The 14197-nt window shown below is 39.4% G+C and overlaps 1 protein-coding gene across 1 annotated transcript in view; it reads left to right on the top strand.

The window, feature by feature from the left end:
• LOC130921433 (guanine nucleotide-binding protein G(s) subunit alpha-like) overlaps window positions 1–8517 on the top strand; it is a 53198-nt gene extending 44681 nt beyond the window's left edge. Inside the window, exons 6-12 of the mRNA XM_057845318.1 lie at window positions 519–573; window positions 694–767; window positions 875–933; window positions 1020–1140; window positions 1243–1373; window positions 4188–4255; window positions 4475–8517. Coding sequence (XP_057701301.1) covers window positions 519–573; window positions 694–767; window positions 875–933; window positions 1020–1140; window positions 1243–1373; window positions 4188–4255; window positions 4475–4621 — 655 coding nt within the window. The 3' untranslated portion in view covers window positions 4622–8517. The remainder of the gene's footprint in view (window positions 1–518; window positions 574–693; window positions 768–874; window positions 934–1019; window positions 1141–1242; window positions 1374–4187; window positions 4256–4474) is intronic.
• Window positions 8518–14197: the final 5680 nt, after the last annotated feature.

Here is a 14197-nt window from a genome sequence, read left to right as displayed (position 1 = left end):
TGACGGCAATAGTCAAATCAAGGTAATGACAAAATTGGTGTAGGTGTGGTCATTAATCAATCAAGACCCCTTGGTTAGCAGTGAGGTTTAGTGACACTTTTTCAGAACGAATTTTAAATGTGAATTAACTACAGTGGAGTAATTATTTCACGGCTGGAAAAAGTATCATTCATCCAGAAAACACAAGTAAAAAAAGTAGTTTAAGGGACAATACGGAGGATTATGGCAGTATTGGAATTTTGGTCCATCCCTAGTTGTGAAGGAATTGATGAATTCTGTGGCGCCTTTCTGGGTAGGCGCCATTCTAAACTCATCGTAGGCGTGCATATCTACCCCCCCACACACACTTACTACAGATGCTCCATTGACTCGCAGTCTCCACTTTGGTCTGACGGAGCAAAATGCTGCTGGTGACTCAGAGCGGCTGCCTCTGATCTCACTGTGAATTACAGCACACGCCCCCTGGTGGCCATTTTACCAGTTTTCAATCTGTTATCCTTGCTTCTGTTTGTCTGTAGCTTCCTAGATCGGGTGGATGTGGTACGACAACACGATTACACGCCAACTGACCAGGTAAGTTCGCCCCTAACATTACTAAGTGATGAAATAAATGAACTGCTTCAGAAATATATTAAGAATGTTGAAATAATGATTAATGATTTAACCAGTGTATAATGTGTTGCTTTGTTTCAGGACCTGCTGAGATGCAGAGTTCTGACCTCCGGCATCTTCGAGACAAGATTTCAAATAGACAAAGTCAATTTTCAGTGAGTCATTACTAAGTTTGACGCAAACCAACCAGGAAATCTAAATGTTTAAAGGGAGTAACATAATGAGTTTGTTTGTTGGGAGTAAATTCCATATTTTCCTTCAGTATGTTCGACGTGGGAGGTCAGAGGGATGAACGTCGAAAATGGATCCAGTGTTTTAACGGTAAGATTGTCGCATTTTTTCTGTCGCATTTTTTCCCCTTCACTCACATTGTGATTTACTGTTTTGCTTTTTATTATTGTTTCCAGATGTGACGGCTATCATTTTTGTGGTGGCGAGTAGCAGCTACAACATGGTGATCAGAGAGGACAATCAGACAAACAGACTGCAGGAGGCCCTCAATCTTTTCAAGAATATTTGGAACAACAGGTCTGGAAGGGTTGCATGATTCGACTCAGCCGAACTCAATGAAGGGCCTTTGAACAGTGGCACTGAAAATTCACGTTGTTTGTAATTTCCCTCTCTCGGCAGGTGGCTACGGACGATCTCCGTCATCCTCTTCCTGAACAAACAGGACCTCCTCGCTGAGAAGGTCTTGGCTGGGAAGTCTAAAATAGAGGACTATTTTCCAGAGTTTGCGCGATACACGACGCCTGACGATGGTAAGAGGCAGAGTCAGAACACTGTCCAGAAAGGGAATACTGTAGTCTTTGATATATAAAAGAAGAAATAAGGAACTACATTGGTACCTCTTCATACAAAGTTAAGTCGTTCCAGGACCTTGTTTGTAAGTAGAAATGGTCGTACTGTATGTCGAGCAGGATTTTCCCACAAGAATACATTATAATTCCACACGTTCTAGATAGACAACCCCAACTAAATTAGCTCACGATTAGATGACAGAGTCGTTTGTGTCTAACACCTTACTTAAAGACTATGCTTCAACAAGAGACAAAATAAGAAAAGTAGCATCCACGTTCGTGTTGTGCTAACTGTTAGCATCAACATAGCATTATAGTCACATTCTAGATAGAAAACATTAACTTTATTAGATCACATATAGATGACAAACATTTGTGTCCAAGAGCTTACATACTAAGCTAAAACAAGAAACACAACAAGAAAATGTATTGAAAGGAGCTGCTAGCTTGTTTCTTAGAGAGTTCCTCTCCTTTTTCTTTTTCTATGACTACTTCAGTTTATAAAATCATAAGTAACAAAGATCATCACCCAAACAGTCAACAAAAGTTATCCCTTTATATCGACTTTTTATTTATAAATCTGCGGGTGGCTGATTTTTGAAAAAAAAAGTCCTTATATTGGGCCGATATATCGGCTGGCGAATGTATTGGTTAATCTTTGGTCAAAACACGAGAGTGCATATATCTTGGTGTATACAGGTATTCTCTGGGTTATGACGTACCTGACTTACGTGATTTCGACTTTACGACGCCGGAGTCTCGTTTTTTATTTTATTTTTTTAAATGTTGACTTTTGTTTTGTGACGCATGCTTAGTGCAGGAAGCATAAAGCACATAGTACTCATGGCACGCGAGTAAGAGCACATGTACACACGAAGAACATATTTGCACACACGAAGAAGAGTGCACAGGCACACATGACGAAGTCGCGCAGCCGAGTGAGTGAGAGAGAGAAAGAGAAAGAGAGGGGAAGCCTGCAAGCCTGCACGCACATTTGTTGCTTGTGAAGCATCCACGGCAGCAACACCTTTATATAACACATTTTGTACAGTTTATTGTGCATTTTCAACTGTGGTCGAATACTTGGTGCGAGTTGCTGTGATTGTTTTTGATGATGTGCGGACGTTAACTGATGGATGGTAATCGTTTGTGTGGATTGTTATTGCTGTATCAGCAGCTAGTTATGAAAGCAAATTAGAATTTCTGTTATTGAACATGAAACTAATTTCATTTCATTTTTATTTTTGGTTACTTTCTGCAAGTTGATGTCATGAGCAGCTGAATAGTCATCAAACCCCCTTGGACGTCTGACATCGTCATTTCGGACCTTAAGCAATAAGCTCGCTGTCTAGCTAGGACTTAGCCCCAACATCTTGGCGAGGACAGTACAATGATGTGTAATACATGTTTTTGGAGAGTATTTTTTTAGATTTAGGGGGTGTTTAAGGGTACCTGAAGGGTTAATTCTGTCTTGCGCAGAAATTCGAGTTACTTTGCCAGCGTAGGAGCGGAAATCGTTTGCAACCCAGGAACTACCTGTATTAGATATATTAATGCATATATTGTCCACTTGGTGCTGTGTGTGTTTGTGTGTGTGTGTTCGCTACATACTGTAAAAATTAATATTAATTAATCAATTAATACTAATATTCCCAGCGGACACTGAATATTAAACCATCACCGCCCTCTACTGCAGTGGATGTGCAATTACAATTTTTAATACAGTGGTACCTCTACATACGAAGTCAATTCGTTCCAGGACCTTGTTTGTAAGCATGTTTGTTTGTAAGTATGCCGAGCAGGATTTTCCCACAAGAACACATTATAATTCCATTAATTCGTTCCACAGCCCGAAAACCACACTAAGTCCTTAATAAATACTGCCTTTACTTTTGCAAATTGCAATTACAAGGAGCAAAACAAATGAATTATGAATAAAAATTGGAATAATAATAGTAATAATAATACCTGTCATAATGTAACAAATCGGGTTCTAATGCGGTGGATGTATTTTGGATGGTGTACCTGAACACACCGAGGGGCTGACGACAGAGTGAGAGAGAGATTTTACTTTTAACGTCCTTGTTGTTACTGGCGTCAACTGCAGCGGACAGTTGGCGTGTTGTGTTGCACAAGTTGATGGAATAAATGATTAGAAACCTAACGAAGCTGGCGATCTCTTTGGCGATGGTACCACAATAATGATTGTCACTTATAAAGACTGGCGAACGGAGGTCGAAGGAGTATTGTCAAGCAGTTCACAGACGCACACCCCACGCTCATATTTTTCTGTCACTTCCATCTTGGTTTCAATGGTAAGCCTCACCTTTTTTTTTTTTTTCAAATCCTCCGCGTGTCAGTCTTACGGGAAAACAATGAAATTGCGATGCTGTCATAAATCGTCGTATTTCGAGCATTTCGTCGGCTGTAGAAACAAATGCCGAGTCAAATTTCACATCGGATGTCGAAAAGGTTGTGTGCCGAAGCGATCATATGTCGAAGTACCACTGTACGTCGACATCATTCTGTCATATTCCCAAAAATGTGTTTGGAAAATTAGAGGCCCATCCCATTGTCAGTTTAATAAACAACTATAATTTATGGAAATTTGGCTCACATGAATATGTCATCCAGGTCAGCATCCTGCACTGTGTTGCATAGTAACGGTTGTTTGATTTGGAATGTTTCTCAACGTAAACTAACTCAAAAGCCTGTTAAGACTGGTGTCAGCAGTGTTTAGCCAACACAAATGATTGTGGCTTTGTCGTCCAACAGCAATGCAGGAGCCAGGCGAAGATCCGCGCGTCACCAGGGCAAAGTATTTCATACGGGACGAGTTTCTGGTATGTTCACACTTCAGGTTTTACCTGTTGGAAGGCCCTTCACTAAACTTGCTTGCTCTTCACCTGCCCGGGTAGATATTGAAAAATGATAGTTCACTGCCATAACGGTGATCGACGTGCAATCCATTTTGACTGCTAGGGGGACAGGAGGGGTGAATGAACGTTCGTTCAGTGAGGTTAAAAAGCTTGGAAAGCTGAATTTCAGTTTCTTTCCAACAGAGGATCAGCACAGCCAGCGGGGACGGCCGCCATTACTGTTACCCCCACTTCACCTGCGCCGTGGACACGGAAAACATCCGCCGCGTCTTCAGCGACTGTCGCGACATCATCCAGCGGATGCACCTCCGGCAGTACGAGCTCTTGTGATAGGCTCCTCCCCTCGCTCCCCGTATTCTGCACCCCTTCACCCCTGCCAGGACCATTTTCCCAGAATTCAGCAGAACCTGGATGCAGGAAGAAACGTAAACAAACACTAGTTTTAACGTGTCTTGAAGGCCCATCCTTCAGTCAGTTCTGAGTTTGTTAATTGTCTGCGTGCTGACCACCAATCAGGAGCTGGAAAAGATGAGAAAAACGGATGATTTTTGTTTCATAAGTGGTGTTTTGGGAGGGTTTTTTGCACGAGGGTGAACAGATGTGACTACAAATTTTCACGGATGGAAGCAAACCAGAGGAAGAAAAGAAAAATCCAAGCTAAATATATAAAGTACAGTATATATAGATATTTATATATGCGTGTATATAAATATGTATATATATACATATATATTAATAGAAATCTATATCCACACCTCCTACCTTGATCCACACATTCCCCACCCACCGCCCGGCTCTGGCTTCACGTGTCTTTATGTTACTGCTGGACTATTATTCCTGTACAGACTGTAAAATGTATTATTTTGTACAACTCTATTGAAGAAGATGACGACGATGAAGAAAAACGACTTGTAGAAGATCCCTGTGCCTTGATCACGACTGTACGTGTGTTAAAAAAAACAAAACAAAAAAAGAGCTAATATGTAAGTTATGTTTTCACTGCGCTGTACAGCTGGACGGCCGCGGCGGAGGCCTTTTCTGTCTGTCGCTTCATTTCTATTTTGGTTTCTCTCCCTTTATATTTGTTTGTTCATTTTTGCTTTGACTCATGGTTTTATTAGATTTGAAGAAGAAAACACCCCACAAAAAAGATGAGCAGACGCGCCACCTTAATGCTGTGTAGTGACAAATATTGAACCTTAACACGAGTTAATATATAAAATGTCAGATTTTATATTTTATATATGTGTACACATATCTTCCCTTTTTGTGAGCGCTCACTGGGTTTCATTTTCCTGCAAATGATGTGGGTGGAGGGTTTGGAATTTTTTTTTTTTTTTTAAGCTTTAACTCTTTTGCAAGGGAGGGAACTATAGAACTGCAAAACATTTGCTTGTTTCTACATAAACCAAATCATTTTTTTTGCTTAAACAATAACAAACTGCTTCCAGTGTTTGATTATTTTGTTAGCGATGTCCACATTTACTGCAAACACTTTATTTACTTCACATTCATACATCCATGCAGTGCAATGGTCAACTTAAAATTTGTTGCATTGATGCAAACACTAATTCTTATGTAATTTTGGGTTTTTGAATCCAAATCTAACCTTGGTGTTTTTCTGTAAGGGCTAGAAGTTTTTTTTTTTTTTGCAAACTAAGATTTATTTTTTGTTTGACATGCAAAACAATTGCAAAGTGATATTTTTAACAAAGTGGATGTAGTAGTATACTGTAGCTGACACCATAGACTTCATAATATATTGATGGGGCGCAGGGCCGATTAATAGGGGGCCCATCTCCCTCAAAGCTGATTGAGTGGAAACCCAGACAAAGAGCTTTTTACGTTGAAAATTCTTGTGAATAAATGCTTAAATCCCTGAATTCTTTATAGATATGGACGTAAAACTGTCTCGATTCTTGGTTAAAAGCACAAAAACGGGTAGTTAGCCTTTATTTTACGTTAATATGTCGAATGTCTTGCTAGTCTTTAAGCCACTATGGCGCCACCTTATAACCACAAAGAGCTTTTTACGTTGAAAATTCTTGTGTATAAATGCTTAAATCCCTGAATTATTTATGGATATGGACGTAAAACAGTCTCGATTCTTTGTTAAAAGAGCAAAGAACCGGGCCGTTATCATTTATTTTACGTAAATATTGTGAATTATGACACCAATGCCGGAGCGGTTAATTTCTCCCATTGATTTTTTTTCACGTTTCAAAATGCCTGTATAGTCCGAAAAATATAATTACCCTGAATCCTCGAACAAATCACTCCTGAGAATCCTTTGTGTTTGTATGCAGTATAACTTTTGTACTTTTTCAACCTAAATCCGGCGTTGGATCGGTGCATGTGTTTGAGAATAACTGCGATGGACTGGAGTCTGGGACGGCCACTACTTGAAGGCGTGACGCAGTGTCTGGGGAATGTGTCCTGTTAATATCATTATGAAGTCTATGCTGACACTTAATAAAATAGCACACAAGTAACAATATGTAGCAAAATAATACATGTTATGCCATGTTGTAGACAACTGCAGACACCGCAGACCAACAATAGATACAAGGTGCTCCAATATGTGAAAATCTGTCAACTATGACAAAGTAATTTTGACAATGATTCACAAAGTTGTATATAACTATGCAGAGGACTGTAAGGTTAATGGTATTAGGTGAAAATATATGAAGAAATTTACAAAATACTTATAATGAAAAAATGCCAAGTCCATGTAAACTAATGCATACAGAAAGAAACGTATTTTTCAAATCGGTGACCAAAAATTTGGGGGGGATCAGTTTAAAAAAAATCATGCAACAGAAAGTGAACAAAAATGTTGCCAGTGTTATTATTGTATGAAGTTTGCGTTGCAAAGCTTTCCACATTTAGAATTCCTCAACTTTATTATAATACTAATAATTGTGGGGAGCTTTGCAAAGCAAAACTCAGACGTTGTTTGTATTGTTATTGTGGGGAGCTTTTTAAATCCTCAACTTTATTATAATTTTAAAGATGCTTCTCCAGAATTTGCATTTTTTAGTTATAGTATTTATATTTTATATCGGTAGTAATAGTCATAGTATTGAATAAATTGAAGGCCCTTGGATTAAACAGTGCAGACTAGGCTTACACAATATATCGTTTAAACATCGCTTACGCAATGTGCGCATGCGCATTAGTCACATCGCAACACATGCAACTTTTTTGTAACAAACTTTTGTTTTACTTCATAAAAGCAGCAAGTGTGCAGATCCTGGATCCCTTTTATATACAGCAAGCCTTGTTTAAACTGCATTATATAAATTAGAGATGTACCCGATCCGATCACGTGATCGAAAATCGGGCCGATTGCGCCATTTGTCAGAGGATCGGAATTGGGTGAAAACGATAGTTTTTAATTCAAACAAAATATATTCATGTCTTTCTGCTTCATGCTTGTATAGCGCCACAGTCTCTCACCCTCCCTCCTGCTAGCCCAATCTGAAGTATGCTGTGCCAATTCATTGTGTAAGTTACAGGCTGTTCTTGGCAGCGAGAGTGTCAAAACGTGAGTGAGTTTGAGTGGACTCACTCAATGAAGCATTTAAGAAAGACAAGCATTTTTCAACGTTATTATTGTTTGAAAATAATATTACGAAGGCGCCATGGTGGGACAGTGGTTAGCACGTCCACCTCACAGTAGGTGTAAGTGTGTGCGTGAATGTTTGTGTGTCAACATGTGCCCTGCGACTGACTGGCAACCTGGTCAGGGTGTACCCAGTCTTCTGCTAGGAGTTAGCTGTGATAAGCTCCAGCAACTCTGGGACCCTCGTGAGGATAAGTGGTTCAGAAGATGAATGAATGGAGGGATTTTTTAACGTTATAAAGAGTGGTTAAAAGTATAGCGTTATAGGTGATGCAATGAAAAATGTGGGTGTGCCTACATTTTCTGATGGTGCACCTTTTAAGAAAAAAGTTAGGTGCAACCATTGTACACAATGCAAAAAGTAAGTATGGAGCTTTGGCAATATACTGTATTTTGCAATGTTAATTCTTTCATAACAATGTTTAGGCCTACCAAAAACTGCTATTCAAGTTATCAAGTGAAATTTCTTTTAATTTTACTTTTAATTTCGCAATATAATATTGCACTATCGCAACCCCCCTCGCAATGATAGTTTTTCCCAATATCGGTCAGTCCCAGTGCAGACTGTCACATTGGTAAATATTGTAAACTATCATCATGAAATTTTGATTTACGCTCCTAATATTTACAGTCTTTACACTGGGGGACAATTTGTTTTAGTTGTCTGACAGATGTAGCCAATTTTTTAAATTCGGAATCTATAATTGATCTCAGATTTTTTTTTTCCTTTTATGTCTGTCTTTTGAACAATAGGATCCCCGTTTTCTTTAAAAAAAATATATATATATATATATATATATATATATATATATATATATACACAGTATATGTACAGTGGGGCAAATAAGTAGTCAACCACCAATTGTGCAAGTTCTCCTACTTGAAAAGATTAGAGAGGCCTGTAATTGTCAACATGGGTAAACCTCAACCATGAGAGACAGAATGTGGAAAAAAGAAAAAACAGAAAATCACGTTGTTTGATTTTTAAAGATTTTATTCACAAATCAGAGTGGAAAATAAGTATTTGGTCACCTACAGACAAGCAAGATATCTGGCTGTCAAAGAGGTTTAACTTGTTCTAACGAGGTCTAACTAGGCTCCACTCATTACCTGTATTAATGGCACCTGTTTTAACTCATTATCGGTATAAAAGACACCTGTCCACATCCTCAGTCAGTCACACTCAGAACTCCACTATGGCCAAGACCAAAGAGGTGTCGAAGGACACCAGAGACAAAATTGTAGACCTGCATCAGGCTGGGAAGACTGAATCTGCAATAGGTAAAACGCTTGGTGTAAAGAACTCAACTGTGGGAGCAATTATTAGAAAATTGAAGACATACAACACCACTGATAATCTCCCTCGATCTGGGGCTCCATGCAAGACACCGTGGCGTCAAAATGATCACAACAACGGTGATCAAAAATCCCAGAACCACACGGGGGGACCTAGTGAATGACCTAGAGAGCTGGGACCACAGTAACAAAGGCTACTATCAGTAACACAATGCACCGCCAGGGACTCAAATCCTGCACTGCCAGACGTGTCCCGCTGGTGAAGCCAGTACACGTCCAGGCCCGTCTGCGGTTCGCTAGAGAGCATTTGGATGATCCAGAAGAGGACTGGGAGAATGTGTTATGGTCAGATGAAACCAAAATAGAACTTTTTGGTAGAAACACAGGTTCTCGTGTAGGAGTGGGAACCTCTTGGTACCTCACGATACGATACGATTTGCGATACAAAGCTCACGATAACGATGATCTGACGATATGGCGATACGAAGATTATCGATGCGTTGGTCAGGAAATCATTCTAGGATATTCTACAAACAACTAATAAACAGAAAAACAAGCTTTTGCTGTGAATTGGTATGAGTTTATCACTAGTAGACGTCCAATCCACTTGAACTGGGAGGGTGGCAGTGAATGATCGCTGCCATCCCTCCCACTTCAAACGGATTGAATGTCTATGGCCGGTAGTGGCAGCCAATGAGGTAATTTTGGGCCATTTAAGGTCATTTACCTGTTGATTTTCAGTTACTTCCTTTTGATTTTGGGGTATTTTATGGGCCTCTTCCTGTTTATTTTGAGTTACTGAACAGGAAATAACCTGGGAATCATCCAAATGAATAGGCAGTGACTCAACTTCAACTATCGATAACCTTTTGGGATACAAAGTATCACGATATATCACCATTTCGATATTTTGTCACACCCCTATTCTCGTGTTTGGAGGAGAAAGAATACTGAATTGCATCATACCCACTGTGAAGCATGGGGGTGGAAACATCATGCTTTGGGGATGTTTTTCTGCAAAGGGACCAGGACGACTGATCTGTGTAAAAGAAAGAATGAATGGGGCCACGTATCGAGAGATTTTGAGTGAAAATCACCTTCCATCAACAAGGGCATTGAAGATGAGATGTGGCTGGGTCTTTCAGCATGACAATGACCCCAAACACACAGCCAGGGCAACAAAGGAGTGGCTTCGTAAGAAGCATTTCAAGGTCCTGGAGTGGCCTAGCCAGTCTCCAGATCTCAACCCCATCGAAAATCTTTGGAGGGAGTTGAAAGTCCGTGTTGCCCAACGACAGCCCCAAAACATCACTGCCCTAGAGGACATCTGCATGGAGGAATGAGCCAAAATACCAGCAACAGTGTGTGAAAAGCTTGTGAAGAGTTACAGAAAACATTTGGCTTCCGTTATTGCCAACAAAGCGTACATAACAAAGTATTGAGATGAACTTTTGATATTGATCAAATACTTATTTTCCACCATGATTTGCAAATAAATTCTTTAAAAATCAAACAATGTAATTTTCTGTTTTTTTTTTTTCCACATTCTGTCTCTCATGGTTGAGGTTTACCCATGTTGACAATTACAGGCCTCTCTAATATTTTCAAGTGGGAGAACTTGCACAATTAGTGGATGACTAAATACTTATTTGTCCCACTGTATATGAATTAAAAAAAAAAAAAAAAAAAATTTAAAAAAAGCAAAACAAAAATGAATTTTGTATATAACATGCTTTTTTTATCTTTTCAAAAAACAAGTATTGACATACTGTACACCACAATAATATATGAAACACGGGTATGACTCCAATGTTTATTTAACACTTCTGCTTTTACAAAGCATATGGCTACTTAAGGGCATAGGTTTGCATAAAGACGGTAGGGACATAACACTACCAACTTTTCAGGATGCTCAAATTGTCCCCACCAACCGTATTTGCATTATATAACAACTCCAGTTTTATAGATAATTTTGATTGTCTTCCAATATGTTGTAGGGATAGAAAGGACCCTACCATTATTAAGTGAATTATTTTCATTATGTTCAGACTTACATTTACCCCTTTTCACTTGCTGAATGTGCTAGTCCATTTTTTCCCCCAAATGTGCATTTGATTGGCAGATAACTCGACCACACACATACACACGCACTCACAGCCCCGATAGAAATGCAACATGTCAAAAACATGCCACCTCCTCCGCCCCCTTCGGAGAGGAGGGATATTAGAAGTATTTGTTTTTTTGGGCCAGCAGCAGCAGCCATGTCAATATCATAGAGTTGGGAACACACCATTAATTTTCCTACTGAAAGTCAGACCTGCATCAGAGTCATATCATGTAACAGAGTCATAGCATAACATTAAAGTGTGTGAATTTGCTAACCTGCAAAACTGGAGTCGGAAGCTGCTTAGAGAGAAGTGTCTTTGTGTTTTCTACTGTTAACGTTAATCAAACTGTGAGAAATGTAGTAAACCGAGGTTTACCCCCTTCTCCCCAATTTTCATTTTTAATTCATTTATATGGTCATTAGCCTATCAAATAATTAGGTTCATATTAGTGAGAAATGTAGCCCTGACCACTGTTCACCCAATCTGTTTGGTTTTATAAATGTTCCGTCCCCAGCAAAAAGTGTACATGCAGGTTATGCTGTTATATCATCTCTACCAATGTTGAAACCAATCAAACCTAAGCCCTTGTGGCTACTGTAATGCGCAACTAGTAACGATTTACTAAGTGAACTAAGGAGACATAGTTTGACACAGGGGCGTTATCCGGGGTGGCAGGGGTGGGCAGTGCCCAACTACGGACACGCTCTGCCCACCCAAAGAAAACTGGATGTAGTACTAACGGCAGTCTGGGCACCGCGTATGGTATCCCATTCATATAGTACTGATGTGTTCTAAGTTTTTTTTTTTTGTGTGTTTTTTTGTGTGTGTTTTTTTTACATTTTATCATGTTATCAAACTTTTCACCAGTGTCCACCTGGCTGTTGAGTTTGGTGAGTTTTGAAGCATTCTGAGGGGGTCAAAGTAGGGCTCAAAGCGTCGGTGGGACAAAGAATGACTGCTAGGGGGCGCTACATAGTGTATTTGGAATTTGTCTTTGCACTGTATCAAAGATTGCACCTGTCTCCAGAGGCGTCGCGTCCCATTAGGCAAACCAGGCAATTGCCTAGGGCCCCCAGCCAGCAGGGGCCCCCAGAGGGCCAACAGATTTAGCACACGCAGCTTTACTGCACTGTTGGAGCAAGTGTGTAGGGAGTGTTTCAATACCATGGAATCATTTGGCAGATTATCTAACGATTCGGTTATCAATCCCAATCAGCAGTTACCATGTCACGTAGATTATACATATTTAAGAAAGTCCAATCAGCTATTAATACCACATGATTGTTTAAAGAGTGACTCACCAAGTACTCTTTGGAAAGTCCTTGCCAGTTGTTTTACGGTGATTTTCACAGGCCACCTCATTATTCATGTGACTACTTAAAGAAATTATGATTTTTCCAAATAAGTCTATTAATGAGTCTATCATATTCCTCATCTAATACTCTATAAGAAAAATATAACATATATGCATCTAAAATCATCCTAAATGATTTTATTAGCAATTTTAATACTCCTTTTAGCAAGGTTCCTTTGTGTTCATTACACTGTGCGAGTTTGTATGTGTGTCACGTGACTCGGAAGGGCCCCATGTTGCTTGTTGCCTGGGGGCCCCGGGGACCCTTGCCTCTGCCTGCCTTGACCTGCCTGCCAATTTTGGTGCACTTTGAAGCATTCTAAGGGGGTCAAATTGAGCTCAAAAGGGCTGCGGAACAAAGAATAACTATAATGACAATAATAAAACCGAGGAACCACAATAGGTTACCTAGAAAAAAAAACATTGTCACCTGCATGTCCATACTGTTCAGCTATGGATGTGTTCGACGTCAAATAAAATGCATCAACTTTTATTTGTTTAGACCAAATCACAACAACAGTTATCTCAAGGAGAAAACAAAACATGTTTTAAGGTGCAGTAGCCCTATGCTGGATTTCGACCTACTTGAGCATTGTTATTGTTTTTGTTTTTGTTTTTTTCTCCACCCCACCAAGGGGTAAGACTAATGCCCACCCACACCCAGGGGTGAAAGTGGTTAGAATTTCTTGCCGGAACTCCCAAACGTGAAGGTCGCCACGGAGCCAGAAATTTGATTTATTTTTTCGGCGGGGTGTGGGGGTCAAAATAGCTGAAATGCAAAGAAAACTGTTTCGGTCAGTTATTTCTATGACACATACAAAAACTGATTTTAATTCAAAATTGTAGTTTTTCAATTATTTGCCAAATAAAAGTTAACAAAAACGGCTATAACCCCAACCTCCATCTCCTAATTTTTATTTTCCCTCATTTCCTCACATACTAAATGCCAAATCTCAATTTTAACTACTTAAGAGCATAGAATGTTTATTAAAATTGAAGATAATGTAAACATGTACTTTTTGTTGTGTTTTTTAATAATAAACATATCAGTAACATACATTCAGAAAAATAAGTACAAATGACTTATATTATGCAATGTGAAATGGAATATATTTTGAAGATCGCGCAAACATTGACTTTATTAAATCATAAGGAAATGAATAAGTAGCCTAACATAAATGAACAAATTAAGTCCAAAGTGCACATTGACAGCTAAGATGTTCTGAACCTCCCCATCAGAGCAAATAAAACTAAATATGATTAATAAGCCACCTTAACTCTCTCCTTGCTCTTAAAGATTTGATCCATTTTCTGTTGCATTGCCCTTTTTTTTTCTGTTTCAGAAAACATGCACATTTGAACCAATCAGAGCTAACTATCTCTGGTGATCACATGTCAGTATGTCAGCCAAATGAACGGATAAATGAGTCCAGGCGTTTTGCTTTGCTGCGTGCATTCGCACATTGACGTGACTCGTCATCGTCAGACTCAGATAACTGCAGTAGCTGGGGAAACCTCCATGC

This window comes from Corythoichthys intestinalis, chromosome 9 (genome assembly GCF_030265065.1).
Source record: "Corythoichthys intestinalis isolate RoL2023-P3 chromosome 9, ASM3026506v1, whole genome shotgun sequence".
In the NCBI taxonomy this organism is placed as follows: domain Eukaryota; kingdom Metazoa; phylum Chordata; class Actinopteri; order Syngnathiformes; family Syngnathidae; genus Corythoichthys; species Corythoichthys intestinalis.
The sequence above is the reverse complement of the archived record's forward strand: the minus strand, read 5'-3'. Positions and strand labels throughout refer to the sequence as shown.